General features: G+C 38.4%; 1 protein-coding gene across 1 annotated transcript in view; it reads right to left on the reverse strand.

The window, feature by feature from the left end:
* The window catches only part of LOC128659843 (gastrula zinc finger protein XlCGF26.1-like), a 164,640-nt gene extending 162,402 nt beyond the window's left edge, over positions 1-2,238 (reverse strand). The window contains exon 1 of the mRNA XM_053713420.1: positions 1,445-2,238. Within this exon, the coding sequence (XP_053569395.1) occupies positions 1,445-2,099 (655 nt within the window). The 5' untranslated portion in view covers positions 2,100-2,238. The remainder of the gene's footprint in view (positions 1-1,444) is intronic.
* Positions 2,239-18,333: the final 16,095 nt, after the last annotated feature.

Below are 18,333 nucleotides of genomic sequence, written 5' to 3' on the forward strand. Positions count from 1 at the left end.
ACCCATCCAGGGCATCCGACAGACAAATCCTGGGTCGGGCTGCTATGAAAAGCTCTAAGCTTGCGCTTAGCAGAAGTGCAGCAAAGCATGGATCACCTTAGCAACTGCCGTTTCAAGCTGGTCCGCGAAATCAGGCAGCTAAGCAATCTCCCTGAAGGGGTAACAGTTGGACCCTGGGGCGCTGCGTTTGGGATAGGGGACACCATAAGGGAACGCATCTTATGGGACGGTGACCACCTCAGAGGTGGATGGCTCAATAGTACTAAACATTCTCTTATGTTTGGAAGTTGTAGCCTTCTTAAGGCATGTGGAACACAGTGACGCAGGCTGGTCTACCAAAACCTCACAATAAACACAGGTATAGCACTTAGTTACAGAGGGAGTACCCTCTAACGCATCAGAATTCTCCATAGCTTTTGTTATGAAAATATAAGACAGACACCTTTATAACCACCAATAGCCAGGGCACTCACCATCACCTATGACCAGGGCTGCAGAAACCACTTTGTCTCCACCACAGATCAGACCAGAAGTGAAAAAGCCCCACCCGGTCACAAGACTGTCTACGCAGAACTGCCCCTGCCGATGAGAAAGCCCGCCAAAAAATACCATGCAAAAACTCCCAGAAGAGAACCTGTCAGTTCCACTAAATGCCAGAGCCATGTACAAGCACATAATGCAGCAATCACACAATAAGCTTATTATGTACATAACCCCCTGTTCAATAATCCCCTTATAGGAATATTAACCCTTGATTCTATAGAGATAAAGGTGCCACACTGTGGCCCTGTCTTCTGTGTTATCATTATATATAAAAAGTGAAACAATCTTACCAGAATCTACACTGTGGAACAGGAACACAGCCCTTCAAGTGTGACAGGTGGTAGCAGCACTCCTGACATGGACTTGAGAGAAGAAAGCAATCTGCAAAACTCGTCAACGCCGATTGCTGTAGGAGCTGTTAATAGGAGTCGGAATAGTGTCGCAGAGGGAAGCTCCCTCTGCAATTCCAGACTCTAACATTCACCCAGGCCCTCAACTGAGAAGCTTGAAGGGTTACTTAAACTCCTGTCCTATAGCGAAGGGTAGAACCAATCATAAGAGACCTTCAATTTTCCGGCACCTCTCTGCCACCTCCTGTGATGAAAGGCAAAGAATGACTGAGGGATGAGGGGAGTTGGGGGTATTTAAGCCTTTGGCTGGGGTGTCTTTGCCTCCTCCTGGTGGCAAGGTTCTTAATTCCCACTAGTAATGAATAAAGCCATGGACTCTCCTCCCCTTTAAAGGAAAAACATTTTTTCCACTTTATAAACATGTGAAAGGTTTCTTCACTTGTGAATCATTTCATGAGTTTTCAGATTATACATTTGTGTAAAACTTTTTTCACACACTGTACATGTGAAAGGCTTTTCTCCTGTGTGACTCCTTTCATGCTTTTTCAGACTACTCTTTTCTATAAAACGTTTTCCACACTCTGTACATGTGAAAGGCTTTTCTCCTGTGTGAATCTTTTCATGAGTTTTCAGACAATGTATATATGTAAAACTTTTTCCACACTCTGTACATGTGAAAGGCTTTTCTCCTGTGTGACTCCTTTCATGAGTTTTCAGATTAATCTTTTGTATAAAGCTTTTTCCACACTCTGTACATGTGAAAGGCTTTTCTCCAGTGTGAATCCTTTGATGAGTTTTCAGTTTACTCTTTTCTGTAAAACATTTTCCACACTCTGTACATGTAAACAGCTTTTCTCCTGTGTGAATCTTTTCATGAGTTTTCAGACTATTTATATGTATAAAACATTTTCCACACTCTGCACATGTGAAAGGCTTTTCTCCTGTGTGAATCATTTCATGCTGTTTCAGATCACTCTTTTGTGTAAAATTTCTTCCACACTCTGTACACGTGAAAGGCTTTTCTCCTGTGTGACTCCTTTCATGCTTTTTCAGACTACTCATTTCTGTAAAACTTTTTCCACACTCTGTACATGTGAAAGGTTTTTCTCCTGTGTGAATCATTTCATGAGCTTTCAGATTACTCTTTTTTGTAAAACGTTTTCCACACTCTGTACATGTGAAAGGCTTTTCTCCTGTGTGAATCATTTCATGAGTTTTCAGTTTACTTTTACCTGAAAAACTTTTTCCACACACTATACATGTGAAAGTCTTTTCCCCTGTGTGAATCCTTTCATGAGTTTTCAGACTACTCTTTACTGTAAAACTTTTTCCACACTCTGTACATGTGAACGGCTTTTCCCCTGTGTGAATCCTTTCATGCCTTTCCAGATTACTCTTTTGTGTAAAACTTTTTCCACACTCTGTACATGTGAAAGGCTTTTCTCCTGTGTGACTCCTTTCATGAGTTTTCAGTTTACTCTTTCCTGTAAAACCTTTTCCACACTCTGTACATGTGAAAGGCTTTTCTCCTGTGTGAATCTTTTTATGAGTTTTCAGATGATCCATTTGTGTAAAACATTTGCCACACTCAGTACATGTGTGTGTTTTCTCACCTGTGTGAATTTTTTGGTGTTCTAGTAGAGGAGACTCATCTAAAGCTTTTCTCACATTTTATAGATTTGAAAGGTTTCTCCTTTTGTATGAATCATTTGGCTAGAATGTAGACTTTTTCCTTCTTTAATATGTTATGAAAACTCAGTAAATGTGTGTGGTTTATCCTCAGGGATAATAATTTAACTAGATAACTCATAAATGTTGCCCTCTTGTTTGATGACTAAATTATTCTCTGTACATAATGATTGCTTCACAGTTCCTGTCAAGTCACCATCCTCTCTAAATATCTGCTGTGATAACCCCAATGTTTGTCACTATTCATTGGTGTCTAAGACTTTTGGAGTTTGCTGTATCATTCTGATGTTTCCTGTAGTGAAGGATGGATATGAACTATTCAAGTGTTTGTCTACATAAAAAAAAAAATGGAATAAAGAAAAATAAGAATTTTTATTCTTTATAATATAATTCATCTCAAAATTTCTCAGGAGACAATGTTTAAAATCATGCTCCCATTATCAGAAGAAGAAATTAAGAAAGCAATTAAAAAGCTAAAGCATAGTAAATCCCCAGGACCGGTTCTTTTACCAAATGAATATTATAAAATGATGGTAGATTGCATAACCCCAATGTTAGAATCCCTATTTAACTCTTATTTTATTGGGAAAAAAAAGGATGTCATCTAATTTTACGGCCTCATGGACAACTCTAAAAATTAAATCACAAAAAGACCCTGAGGAGATGGGATCTTATAGACCAATCTCCCTTTTAAATACAGACTATAAACTATTAACAAGTATAATTGCTGAAAGACTCCAAAACTCCTTAAACTCCTTAATTCACTCAGACCAAACAGGTTTTATAAGAGGAAGAAACTCGACATCTAACATAAGGAAAGTGTTTATTGCAATGGATTATATTAATAGAGAGGAGAAAAAGAATATCCAGAAAGGGGCAATCCAAGATATGACTATAATAGCCCTTGATGCGGAGAAAGATTTTGACTCCATAGAATGGGAACATTTATTTATGTCATTGTCACAATTTGGTTTTCATGATAATTTCATCTGCTTTCTTAGAAAACTATATAATTCCCCATTGACTGCCCTGTTAATAAATAGACAATTATTTAAAAGTATCAAGTTAGAAAGGGGAACGAGACAGGGTTGTCCACTATCCCCACTTCTTTTTGATTTAGCAATTGAACTATTAGCAAATAGCCTTAGAGGAAGAATTCAGGGGATAAATATAGGTAAATATGAGCTTAAAGTATTGCTGTATGCAGATGATCTCTTACTATTTATTAGAGATTCAGACAGAAATATCCTGATAATTGTAGATGTCATAACAAAATATAGCTCATTTTCTGGATATAAAATTAATACTAGTAAATCACAAATGTTATGGCTACGTATACCAACTAATCTTGATATAAGAAGTGAGAAGGTTTTTGATGACGCCCACAAATATATAAAATACCTAGGAATTCATATTTCTCCAGTAGAACGTGATTGGTACAGGTTGAATTGTCCCCCAATAATTAATAAAGTGAAGAATGATATTAAAAAATGGAGTAAATTACCAATCTCACTAACCGGTAGAATAAATCTTGATAAAATGATAATTTTTCCAAATATTTTATATCTTATGCAAAATATCCCAAAAAAAGACATAAAAATAATAAACACAGCCATTTTACAATTTATATGGAACAATAAAAAACCCAGAATAGCCTTTAAAAAGTTATGTCTTCCCAGGGAGCTGGGTATATTAGCTCTCCCTCACTTAGAGTTTTATAATTAGATTGCGCTATGAAAAATTATAGTGGAATGGTTATCAGGTAATGTCTACTATACAATTCCGGAACTAGAAGAGAATTTAGCTCACCCGTATAGGGTTCAAAATCTTCATATTACTTGGAATAAGCTTCCGGTTGAAATTAGACAAATTAAAACACTTTCCTGTCCAATTAGAGCATGGCAAAAGATATGTGAAAAACAAAAAAATAAGTTTGGGATGTCTAAATATATTTCACTTTAAAAAAATCTTGATTTTCCAGAAGCTATTAACTCTGCTGTATTTAGTAATTCGAATATCAAGGGTTTGAGATACACATATCAGATGTTGAATATAGAAGATAAAAACATTAAAACATTTGACATGTTAAAACAATTATTTCGAATTCATAACAAAGACTTTTTTTGCCTTTCTACATGCTAGGCACTATGTTGAAGAAATTATTAAGAGAAACGGATATGATTGGGGATGGGAAACAATTAACTCTTTAATAAAAATAGCTATTTAGGGACTTTTTCTTTCATTTAATTAGCAAGAGTCCATGAGCTAGTGACGTCTTCCTCTAGGGGATCTATTTCATAGGTTCTCTGTTATCGGTCGTAGAGATTTCTTCTCCTACCTCCCTTTTTAGATCGACAATATACTCTTATATACCATTACCTCTACTGATTCTCGTTTCAGTACTGGTTTGGCTATCTACTTTATGTAGATGAGTGTCTTGGGGTAAGTAAGTCTTATTTCTATTTATGACACTCAAAGCTATGGTTGGGCACTTTATATGTAAAGTTCTAAATATATGTGTTTAAACTTATATTTGCCATGATTCAGGATAATCAGTATTCCTTCATTCAGACTGTCAGTTTCATTATTTGGGATAATGCATATGAATAAATATTTTTTTCTTAACTTGAAAATTCTCAATTGATTTTTTTCCCTGTGGGCTGTTAGGCTCGCGGGGGCAGAAAATGATTCAATTTATTGCGTCATTTTTGGCGCAAACTTTTTTGGCGCAAAATTTTGTCATTTCCGGCACTGTAGTTGACGCCGGAAGTTTGTTCATAGTTACGTCATTTTTTGACGCATGTGTGTTTAGACGTTTTTTTGCGCCAAAAACGTGGGCGTCGTTTTCGGCGTCAGAGGATGTGGCGTCATACTTGGCGCCAAAAAATATGGGCGTCATACTTGGCGCCAATAATGTGGGCGTCATACTTGGCGCCAAAAATGTGGGCGTCATACTTGTTCCACTTTTTCTCACATTATTTAAGTCTCACTTTTTTGTTGCTTCTGGTTGCTAGAGGCTTGTTTATTTTGCATTTTTTCCCTTTTCCTGAAACTGTCATTTAAGGAATTTGATAATTTTGCTTTATATAATGTTTTTTTCTATTACATATTGCAAGATATTTCATACACTGTTCCTGGATCAAGAAATGCTGAGGGATTCCTGTTGACTGATATCAGTCCTACCAAAGCTAAGTTCATTTATTTTAATGTTATGAATGTTTATCTTTAGCTATGGTTTGTAATAAGTTATCATGATAAACTTTTACATGCAGAATCCATTAGTATTTATGCTTTATATATTGCTATTCTTTTTATATCTTATGTACAAGATATACTTAGAAATTTATAAGAATATTTTTCTGATTCTATTTTAAAGGCTTTGTCTGACATCCCGCCTTCTAATAAAATGTTTAGGTCTTTTTCAAACTTCTTTTTTAATTGATGAAGTTTCAAATGACATAATGAATTATCCTTCTCTTATGGTGTTTTTTCTCATTCAGAATTTTTTCTTCATCAGATATTGACACTAACAAATCTACTTTTTTAATAGAGTACATTTGTTCTTTGCTCAATAGGTGTTGATTATTTTGGATATTGAAGTAACTAGTTCTTTTGATTTTAAAGACTAGCTAACATTTAAATTCTGCTTATTTATCTTCTGTGGTTTCTTCAGAGGTTTTTTTCCAGTTCCTGATACTAGGGAATGGAATAGGCTGAGAATTTTCTTTTAGTCCTTCTTTAAGGTTTTTAAATTGTATTCTTTGCCGGCAGTTAGTTTTCAGTTTTGAGGAAAGATTCCCCAAGTTAATGGGGCTCTCTCTACTCCTGCTAAATATACTATTATTATTATAGCAAATGGTATTTATTTTTTTCCTTCAGATGGTCGTATCTTATTTAAGGAAAATTATTTTCAGGTATTTTTTCTTAGACCTGTAATTTATTTGGCTGATGTTGCAATTGCTTCATCTTTCTGGTTGGATACTTTAAGATCAAGTATCGGGTTATGATTTGTTTAGCATTGTTAAAAGGACAAAATCTACTACTCATTTGAAGTTCAGACTAAGTGCTATTGCATTGTCTTGTTATCTTGCATTTGTTGATTGTGCAAGTCCAGTGTGTTGACTGGTCCTTTAACTTGATTAACATGCTAATAATTTCATTTGTGTTGTCATTTTATTAAATATTTTCGCAAATGAGTTTTAATCTATGTCTTTAGCTATTTTAGCTAGAAGAACTTTGTGATTTCAATCTTGGAATGCTAATTTGATTTCTAAAATCCAGATTTCTTTTTTTCCAAGATAATCTATTATTTGGTTCATAATTGGATTAAATTCTTTAACTGTTATTCTGGGCTTCAAGATTGAGTTCTAAGACTAAAACTTTAAGCTTATATTAGTTTTCTGTTCTTACTAAGGAATGGAATCCTGAATTCTTCCCCAAGTCACATGTTTATAATTAGAAGTTTTTTTCTTCAATCAATTAAGCCTTTTAAAAGTTCAAAGTCAGCTCCCCAAATTTGCATTTGGTAAGAGGCAGGTTAAGACTTTTTTGAAATTTGTTTGGTTCTATTCGGTCCAAACTTCTTAGACTTTGGGTACATAATAGGTTTAAGAGTAAAACTGTCTGTGAGAAGTCTTTTTTCTCTATCATATTCCAGCTATTCCAGTAAGAGTAACACTTTCCTGAAATGTGTTTCAGACCTATATGTTTTGGGTACTGGTGAAGTGCGGCTGGTCACCCGTTGGGGCCCAAGTGCTGCTCAGACCTGGAGTTTTCTGGGGTATTTATTCCAGTTTCATTTTAGGAACTGGGTTTTGGGGTTTTATTCAAGACTATTCATTGTTCCAAAGATAGAAGTGTACCATCTTTTAGAATGGTGTTTATATGGTCTATTCTGCCTTTTTGGTCAGTGATGGCATTATTTGTTTACAATAAATACAATAGATGCATATCTTCATTTTCTGTTTTCATTCAGATTATTTCTATTTTCTGAGATTCTCTTTTTTTGTCAAGCATTACCAATTTGTTGCTTTTTCTTCTGGTCTAGCGACAGCTCTAAGAATCTTTTCAAGGTTCTCAGTGTTCTTTATTTGGACGGTATCGTGGTACTGGCTCAGTCTTTTCGTTCTGCGGAATCTCATAATTTTCAACTTTGTTGTTTCTTCAAGACATGGTTAGAGGATCTTTTTATCAAAAGCTCCTTGATTCCTCACACAAGGGTCACCTTTTTTTAGGTTTCCAGATAGATTGTGTCAATGTTTTTGTCTCTAACAGACAAGTGACAAGTTTATTGGGTTCCGTTTGTCGGAACCTTCAGTCTCTCTATTATTTCCTTCAAGTTGCTATATATGCATGGAAGTTTAAGGTTTCATGGCTGCAGCATTGGATTCGATTCCCTTTGCTCATTTCATAGGAAACCTTTCCAGTTTTTTATGCTGAATAATGGTGCAGGGATTCTAGGATATTACTTTTTATATCTTTGAATCCTAATGTTTAACTATCTTTGATTCAGTGGTTAAGATCACCATCATTTAGTTCTACAGGTCTCTTCGTTTCTTTCAACCTGGACCATGATCTCTACAGATGCGAGTCTTTTAGGTTGGGAGGCTGTCTGAGGATCTCTGTCAGCACAAGGGGTTTGGAAATCTCAGGAGGCGAGATTACCATTTGATATTTTGGAACTCCGTGCATTCTCAGAGTTCTTCAGTTTGGTTTCTTTTTGAAGAAGAGACGTTTATTGTTTTTTCAGACAGACAATGTCACAACTGTGGCGTATGTTAATCATCAGGGTGGGACTATCAGTCTTTAGGCTGTGACAGAAGTATCTCGGATATTTGCTTGGGCTAAATCCAGCTCCTATCTAATTATGTGGTCTTTTTCCCAGGTGTAGACAATTGGGAAGCGGATTATCTCTGTTAATCAAGCTTTACATCCGGGAGAATGGTCTCTTTACCCAGATATGTTTTTCAATTTTTTCAGACGTGAGAGTTTCCAGAAATAGATCTGATGGCATCTCATCTAAACAAGGAACTTCCCAGGGGCCTATTCAGGTCTGGGGATCCTCAGGCGGAAGTAGTGTATGCATTAACACTTCCTTGGAATTATCAGTTTGCCTATATTTTTTCATCTCTGGTTCTTCTTTTTAGAGTGATTTTCTAAATCATCAGAGAGCAATCTTTGGTGTGGCTGGTGGCTCCAGCATGGCCACACAGGTTTTGGTATATGGTTCTTGTTCGGATGTCCAGTTGCCAATCTTGGTTACTTCCATTAAGGCCAGACCTTATATCTTAACCCCAGAGGCAGAACTTTTTTTCACTTTCTGCGATGAGATTTGTTTAGTGAAAAATTTTCTGCAGGTCATTTTTTTAAATAAAATTCAATTTTAAATTAGGCAGTTACACTAAAGCACCAGTTAAATTGTAATGTGTTAGTCAACTGGAGAATAAAGCAATATTTAAAGTTTTATAATATAGTATATATAAATTGCATTGCAAATTAGGTGCATTGCTAATACGAACGTCTTACATTTAGAAAAAAAACAGCTTTGCAAACTGTGAAAGGCTAGGGGACGGGCTTGAAACAATCTATGAGAGACAGTCAATTAATGCCCTACTGCTTGGCAGCGCTACTGAATATTTGACTGTTCACTTCAAACACTACTTTGCTCTGTATGAACTGTGGCAAGGAAAACTTACACAGCGCAGCCAGAGAACAGCTCTATTTGAAGAGAACAGCCTAATGTGGAGCAGTGATTAAAAGTTAAATGAACAGTTCCTGCAAGTGTCCTGTTCTTTCTGCAGACCTGCTGCATTTTCTGCGATGACATCTCAGATCACTGTATGTTCTGCCTTGGGGATCTTAACATTCGTTTTTTTTCATCAGGAATTCAAACTATTAATTTGATGGTATGAAAATGTTTAGTACTTAGTCATAGACATTTCTCTGACTCAGTGGTTAATACTATGTTGCAGGCTGGTAAATCTGTGTCTAGTAGGTTTTATTATCGAGTTTGGAAGATTTACATCTCATGATGCTCTTCTTATGAATTCTCTTGGCAATCTTTTAGAATTCCTAGGATTTTATAATTTCTTCATAAGGTTTTTTCTGCATGTTCCTTGAAAGGACAAATCTCTGCTTTTCCTGTGCTGTTTCACAGTAAGAATTGCTAAATATTCTGATATTTATAGTTTTGTTCAGGCTTTGGTTCGTATCAAGCATGTCATTAAGCCAATTTCTCCTCCTTGGAGTCTTATTTTGGTTCTGAAGTCTTTACAGGCTCTTCTGTTTGAGCATATGCTTTATTTGGACATTAATTACTTTCATGGAAAGTATTGTTCTTTTTAGACATCTCTTCAGCTAGAACAGTTTTTGAATTATCTGTTCTTTCTTGTGAATCTCCTTTTTCTGATTTTTCATCAGGATAAGGTGGTTTTTGCTGTCCTCATTTCAATTTTTTCCTAAAGTTGTGAATTCTAACAACATTAGTAGAGGAATTATTGTCCCTTCCTTGTGTCCTAATCCTAAGAATTCTTTGGTAAGATTCTTACATTCTTTGGATGTGGTAAGAATTTTGAAATATTATGTTGAAGCTATTCAGACTTCAGACAGACTTCTAGTCTATTTGTTATCTTTTCTGGTTTTAGGAAAGGTCAGAAGGCTTCTTGGTTAAAGCTTTTGATTCATCATGCTTATTTGGAGTTGGGTTAATCACCGCCTTTGAGGATTACGGCTCATTCTACTAGGTCAGTTTCTACTTCCTGGACTTTTAAAAATGAAGCTTCTGTTGATCAGATTTGCAAAGCAATGACTTGGTCTTCTTTGCATACTTTTACTAAATTCTACCAGTTTGATGTTTTCTCTTCTTCAGAAGCAGTTTATGGTAGAATAGTACTTCAGGCAGCTGTTTCAGTTTTATTCTTCTGCTTATATTTCAGTTTTTTTCATTATAAAAATTGAAACATTTGATTTGGGTAGTGGATTAATTTTTCAGCGGAATTGGCTGTCTTTATTTTATCCCTCCCTCTCTAGTGACTCTTGCGTGGAAGTTCCACATCTTGGGTATCTGCTATCCCATACGTCACTAGCTCATGGACTCTTGCTAATTACATGAAAGAAAACATAATTTATGTAAGAACTTACCTGATAAATTAATTTCTTTCATATTAGCAAGAGTCCATGAGGCCCACCCTTTTTTGTGGTGTTATGATTTTTTTGTATAAAGCACAATTATTCCAATTCCTTATTTTTGATGCTTTCGCTCCTTTCTTATCACCCCACTTCTTGGCTATTCATTAAACTGAATTGTGGGTGTGGTGAGGGGTGTATTTATAGGCATTTTAAGGTTTGGGAAACTTTGCCCCTCCTGGTAGGAATGTATATCCCATACGTCACTAGCTCATGGACTCTTGCTAATATGAAAGAAATGAATTTATCAGGTAAGTTCTTACATAAATTATGTTTTCCATAGCCCATTGTTATAGACATAGGCCTCTATTTATCAACCTGTCAACTTACCTGCATTTGCTGGCCTGAATACACTCTCCAAAATTATCAAAAAAGCTGTCAAAAAGCTGCACACGAAGTACGGAGCGATGAGCAGTGGACTGTTAACTAACAGTCATCAATCTTGCTGCTCTTCGACTTTTTTACAGCTTTATTGCTACCCTGTCACTAAGCACCCACACTATACTAAACTGTTTAACCCCTAAACCGCTGCTCCCAGAGCCCACCGCAACTCTAATAACTTTATTAACCCCTAAATCGCCGCTCCCGGAGCCCACCACCACCTACATTATACATATTAACCCCTAATCTGCCGCCCCACCTACATAAAGTTATTAACCCCTATCCTGCCGCTCCCGGACCCCGCCACAACTAAATAAAATGTTTAACCCCCAAACCACTGCTCCCAGAGCCCGCCGCCACCTACATTATATTTATTAACCCCTAATCTGCCCCCCCTACACCGCCACCACTATATTAAATTTATTAACCCTAAATATAAGTCTAGCCCTAACTTAAATATAATTTAAATAAATATAAAAAACTATTCCTAGCATTAACTAAATAATTCCTATTTAAAACTAAATACTTACCTAGAAAATAAACCCTAAGCTAGCTACAATATAACTAATAGTTCCATTGTACCTATCTTAGGGTTTATGTTTATTTTACAGGCAACTTTGTATTTGTTATTATTATTATTATCGGTTATTTGTAGAGCGCCAACAGATTCCGCAGCGCTATTAACAAAGGCGGAGTACAAAAAAAAAAAACAGTTATAGGGATCAAATGGGTAGAGGGCCCTGCTAAGAGTTGCACTGTTGTAGTCAGCTCTTGAGAAGGTGATCAACAAACAGCTGGACTCTTAAGCTTACATGCTAGGGGTTTCAGGGGATAGCAATGGAAGAGAGGAACTGGTATAAAGTAAGGTTAGCGTAGGTTGTATGCATCCCTGAACAGTAGAGTCTTTAGGGAGCACTTGAAGCTTTTAAAACTAGAAGAGAGTCTTGTGGAGCGAGGCAGAGAGTTCCACAAGATGGGAGCCAGTCTGGAGAAGTCCTGTAAACGGGAGTGTGATGAGGTGACAAGAGAGGAGGAGAGTAGGAGGTCTTGAGCAGAGCGAAGGGGACGGGAAGGAGAGTATCTGGAGACAAGATCTGAGATATAGGGGGGGAGCAGTGCAGTTGAGGGCTTTGTATGTCAGAGTGAGAATTTTGTGTTTGATCCTAGAGGCAAGAGGAAGCCAGTGAAGAGATTGGCAGAGAGGTGCAGCAGATGAAGAGCGACTTGTAAGGAAGATGAGTCTGGCAGAGGCATTCATTAAGGATTTAAAGGAGCTAGGCGGTAGGTGGGGAGACCAGAGAGGACAGAGTTGCAGTAATCGAGGCGGGAGAGGATGAGAGAGTGGATTAAAATCTTAGTTGTGTCTTGTGTAATGAAGTGTCTAATTTTAGAGATGTTTTTAAGGTGGAAGCGGCAAGCTTTAGCCAAAGACTGAATGTGAGGAGTGAAAGAAAGATCTGAGTCAAATGTGACCCCGATACATCGGGCATGCGGGGTAGCGGTAATGAGGGAGTTGTCGACAGTTATAGAGAGATTGGGGTGGAGAGTTTTGAAGAAGGGGGGAAAATAAGGAGCTCAGTTTTGGAGAGATTTAGCTTGAGGTAGTGAGAGGACATCCAGTTGGAGATGTGAGAAAGACAGTTAGTGACACGGGTTAGCAAGGAAGGAGAAAGGTCTGGTGCAGAGAAGTAGATTTGGGTGTCGTCGGCATACAAATGATATTGTAAACCATGGGACTTTATTAGGGAACCTAGTGATGACGTGTAGATTGAGAAGAGAAGGGGACCGAGGACAAAGCCTTGCGGTACTCCGACAGAAAGTGGTGACGGGGCAGAGGAGGCCCCAGAGAAGGCTACACTAAAGGTACGGTTTGACAGGTAGGAAGAGAGCCACGAGAGGGCTGTGTCACATATGCCGAAGGATTGGAGGGTTTGGAGCAAGAGAGGGTGGTCAACAGTGTCAAAGGCTGCGGACAGATCAAGGAGAATAAGCAGAGAGAAGTGGCATTTTGATTTTGCTGTAAGTAGGTCGTTGGTAACCTTAACAATTGCTGTTTCTGTGGAGTGATGGGGACGAAATCCAGACTGCAATGGGTCAAGGAGGGAGTTTATTGTAAGGAAATGGGAAAGGCGTGCATAAGCTAGTTTTTCGAGAAGCTTTGATGCAAGAGGGAGGAGGGAAATAGGGCGGTAGTTGGATGGGGAGGTAGGATCAAGGAAAGGTTTTTTGAGGATAGGTGTGACCAGTGCATGTTTCAGCGATGAGGGAAATATACCGGTGCTGAGGGAGAGGTTGAAAGTGTGTGTGAGTATAGGGGTAAGGGTGGCAGAGAGGGAGGGGAGTAGCTGTGAGGGGATAGGTTCAAGGGGACAGGTAGTGAGGTGGGAGCGCAGTATAAGTGCCAAAACTTCTTCCTCAGTAACAGGGGAGAATGAGCTAAGTTTAAGGTTATGTGGGTTGTGGTTGATTGAGAGCATTTGAAGGGGTGAGGGAATGGAATTATGTTGAGAGCTGATTTCATTTCTGATGGAGTTGATTTTGTTATTGAAGTGGTTGGCAAAGTCTTGAGCTGACAGAGAAGTTGTATTAGGAGGTGGGGGAGGGCGGAGAAGAGTATTGAAAGTGGAGAACAAACGTTTTGGGTTTGAAGAAAGATTAGAGAAGTAGTGTTGCTTATGGAAATTAAGGGTAGAGTAGTAGGAGTTCAAGATAAATTTGTAGTGTTGAAAATCAGCTGAACTCCTAGATTTTCTCCAGTGCCACTCAGCAGTACGGGAACATCTGCGTAGGTATCGTGTCAGTGGAGTATGCCAGGGCTGAGGATGAGTGTTTGATTTCTGAGCTATGGTAAGAGGGGCGAGATTGTCAAGGACGGATGTAAGGGTGGAATTATAGTGGCAGATAGATTGGTCAGGGCATGAAAAGGAGGAGAAGGATGAGAGGAGAGGTTTGATGGAATTAGAAAGCTGTTGTTGATCTAATGACGTAATGCTTCTGTGAAGTTTGGTGTGAGGAGCAGAAGGAGGGAGAGTTGTAGGGAGGGATGATATGTTGCAAGTAAGGAGATGGTGGTCAGAAAGAGGAAAGGGGGAGTTTGTGAAATTTGAGAGGGTGCATCGATAGCTAAAGATCAGGTCAAGGGAGTGACCATCTTTGTGAGTGGGAGAATCAGTCCATTGTGACAAACCAAGAGGAAGTGAGTTGCAGAAGTTGTTTTGCAGAGGAGGCAGTGGGATTGTCAAGAGGGATGTTGAAGTTACCAAGAATGAGGGAAGGGGTGTCTGAGGAAAGGAAATAAGGTAGCCATGCAGCCAAGTGATCTAGAATTTGAGTTGAGGAGCCAGGAGGACGGTATATGACTGCGACACGTATAGAAAGAGGAGAGAATAAGCGAATCATGTGGGTTTCGAATGAAGAAAATGTGAGGGAAGAGATGGGGTGTATTTGTTGAAAGGTGCAATGAGAGGAAAGTAAAATACCAACACCACCTCCTTGTCTATTACCAGACCTAGGAGTGTGGCTGAAGTGGAGACCCCCATGTGACAGAGCAGCAGTGGATGCTGTGTCTAGGGGAGAGAGCCAGGTTTCTGTTAGGGCCAGAAGGTTGAGGGAGCGGGAGATAAAAAGGTCATGTATAGAAGTGAGTTTGTTGCAAACAGAGCGAGAGTTCCAAAGTGCACAAGTGAAAGGGGAAGTGTTTTTTGATGCAAGATGAATGTGGGTAAGGTTTTCAGAGTTTTGTTTTTTGAGTCTGTGGGATGGTACACATGGATGTGCATGGCTAGGCAGTTGTTGGGGACCAGGATTAGGGGAGATGTCGCCAGCAGTAAGTAGAAGCAAGAGGGAGAGTGGCATAAGATGAGATACAGATTTGCAGTAGTGAGACTGCTTTTGAGACAAGGTGCAGGGGGGAAGAGAGAGTGTTAAGGAATAGGTAAAGTTCATGAGGACAAAAGGCAGCAAAAAGGAAGAAGAAGATATTAGGCATTTTTACAAAAGAGGGAACCAGTTAAACACATAAGACACAGTATTACAGTAGCAATCGCATTTGAAAACAGTAAGGTATATCAAACATAATATTACAAAAGTACTTGCCTTATTTATTTTAACTAGGTACAATATTTACTAAATAGTTATTAACTATTTAATAACTACCTAGTTAAAATAAAGACAAATTTACCTGTAAAATAAAACCTAACCTAAGTTACAATTACACCTAACACTACACTATAATTAAATTAATTCCCTAAATTAACTACAATTAAATACAATTAAGTAAAATTAACTAAAGTACAAAAAAACATAATTTATGTAAGAACTTACCTGATAAATTCATTTCTTTCATATTAACAAGAGTCCATGAGCTAGTGACGTATGGGATATACATTCCTACCAGGAGGGGCAAAGTTTCCCAAACCTTAAAATGCCTATAAATACACCCCTCACCACACCCACAAATCAGTTTAACGAATAGCCAAGAAGTGGGGTGATAAGAAAAAAAGTGCGAAGCATATAAAATAAGGAATTGGAATAATTGTGCTTTATACAAAAAAATCATAACCACCACAAAAAAGGGTGGGCCTCATGGACTCTTGTTAATATGAAAGAAATGAATTTATCAGGTAAGTTCTTACATAAATTATGTTTTCTTTCATGTAATTAACAAGAGTCCATGAGCTAGTGACGTATGGGATAATGAATACCCAAGATGTGGATCTTTCCACACAAGAGTCACTAGAGAGGGAGGGATAAAATAAAGACAGCCAATTCCTGCTGAAAATAATCCACACCCAAAATAAAGTTTAATGAAAACATAAGCAGAAGATTCAAACCGAAACCACTGCCTGAAGTACCTTTCTACCAAAAACTGCTTCAGAAGAAGAGAATACATCAAAATGGTAGAATTTAGTAAAAGTATGCAAAGAGGACCAAGTCGCTGCTTTGCAAATCTGATCAACTGAAGCTTCATTCCTAAACGCCCAGGAAGTAGAAACTGACCTAGTAGAATGAGCTGTAATCCTCTGAGGCGGAGTCTTACCCGATGCCAAAGAAATGGCAGAAGCTTTCTGGCCTTTTCTAGAACCAGAAAAGATAACAAATAGACTAGAAGTCTTTCGGAAAGATTTAGTAGCTTCAACATAATATTTCAAAGCTCTAACAACATCCAAAGAATGTAACGATTTCTCCTTAGAATTCTTAGGATTAGGACATAATGAAGGAACCACGATTTCTCTACTAATGTTGTCGGAATTCACAACCTTAGGTAAAAATTCAAAAGAAGTTCGCAACACCGCCTTATCCTGATGAAAAATCAGAAAAGGAGACTCACAAGAAAGAGCAGATAATTCAGAAACTCTTCTGGCAGAAGAGATGGCCAAAAGGAACAAAACTTTCCAAGAAAGCAATTTAATGTCCAATGAATGCATAGGTTCAAACGGAGGAGCTTGAAGAGCTCCCAGAACCAAATTCAAACTCCATGGAGAAATTGACTTAATGACAGGTTTTATACGAACCAAAGCTTGTACAAAACAATGAATATCAGGAAGAATAGCAATCTTTCTGTGAAAAAGAACAGAAAGAGCAGAGATTTGTCCCTTCAAGGAACTTGCGGACAAACCCTTATCTAAACCATCCTGAAGAAATTATAATATTCTCGGAATTCTAAAAGAATACCAAGAAAAATGATGAGTAAGACACCAAGAAATATAAGTCTTCCAGACTCTATAATATATCTCTCTAGATACAGATTTACGAGCCTGTAACATAGTATCAATCACAGAGTCAGAGAAACCTCTTTGACTAAGAATCAAGCGTTCAATCTCCATACCTTTAAATTTAAGGATTTCAGATCCGGATGGAAAAAAGGACCTTGCGACAGAAGGTCTGGTCTTAACGGAAGAGTCCATGGTTGGCAAGATGCCATCCGGACAAGATCCGCATACCAAAACCTGTGAGGCCATGCCGGAGCTATTAGCAGAACAAACGAGCATTCCCTCAGAATCTTGGAGATTACTCTTGGAAGAAGAACTAGAGGCGGAAAGATATAGGCAGGATGATACTTCCAAGGAAGTGATAATGCATCCACTGCCTCCGCCTGAGGATCCCGGGATCTGGACAGATACCTGGGAAGTTTCTTGTTTAGATGAGAGGCCATCAGATCTATCTCTGGAAGCCCCCACATTTGAACAATCTGAAGAAATACCTCTGGGTGAAGAGACCATTCGCCCGGATGCAACGTTTGGCGACTGAGATAATCCGCTTCCCAATTGTCTACACCTGGGATATGAACCGCAGAGATTAGACAGGAGCTGGATTCCGCCCAAACCAAAATTCGAGATACTTCTTTCATAGCCAGAGGACTGTGAGTCCCTCCTTGATGATTGATGTATGCCACAGTTGTGACATTGTCTGTCTGAAAACAAATGAACGATTCTCTCTTCAGAAGAGGCCAAAACTGAAGAGCTCTGAAAATTGCACGGAGTTCCAAAATATTGATCGGTAATCTCACCTCCTGAGATTCCCAAACTCCCTGTGCCGTCAGAGATCCCCACACAGCTCCCCAACCTGTGAGACTTGCATCTGTTGAAATTACAGTCCAGGTCGGAAGAACAAAAGAAGCCCCCTGAATTAAACGATGGTGATCTGTCCACCACGTTAGAGAGTGTCGAACAATCGGATTTAAAGATATTAATTGAGATATCTTCGTGTAATCCCTGCACCATTGGTTCAGCATACAGAGCTGAAGAGGTCGCATGTGAAAACGAGCAAAGGGGATTGCGTCCGATGCAGCAGTCATAAGACCTAGAATTTCCATGCATAAGGCTACCGAAGGGAATGATTGTGACTGAAGGTTTCGACAAGCTGTAATCAATTTTAGACGTCTCTTGTCTGTCAAAGACAGAGTCATGGACACTGAATCTATCTGGAAACCCAGAAAGGTTACCCTTGTCTGAGGAATCAAAGAACTTTTTGGTAAATTGATCCTCCAACCATGATCTTGAAGAAACAACACAAGTCGATTCGTATGAGACTCTGCTAAATGTAAAGACTGAGCAAGTACCAAGATATCGTCCAAATAAGGAAATACCACAATACCCTGTTCTCTGATTACAGACAGAAGGGCACCGAGAATCTTTGTGAAAATTCTTGGAGCTGTAGCAAGGCCAAACGGTAGAGCCACAAATTG

The sequence above is a fragment of the Bombina bombina genome, chromosome 5 (genome assembly GCF_027579735.1).
Source record: "Bombina bombina isolate aBomBom1 chromosome 5, aBomBom1.pri, whole genome shotgun sequence".
NCBI lineage: Eukaryota > Metazoa > Chordata > Amphibia > Anura > Bombinatoridae > Bombina > Bombina bombina.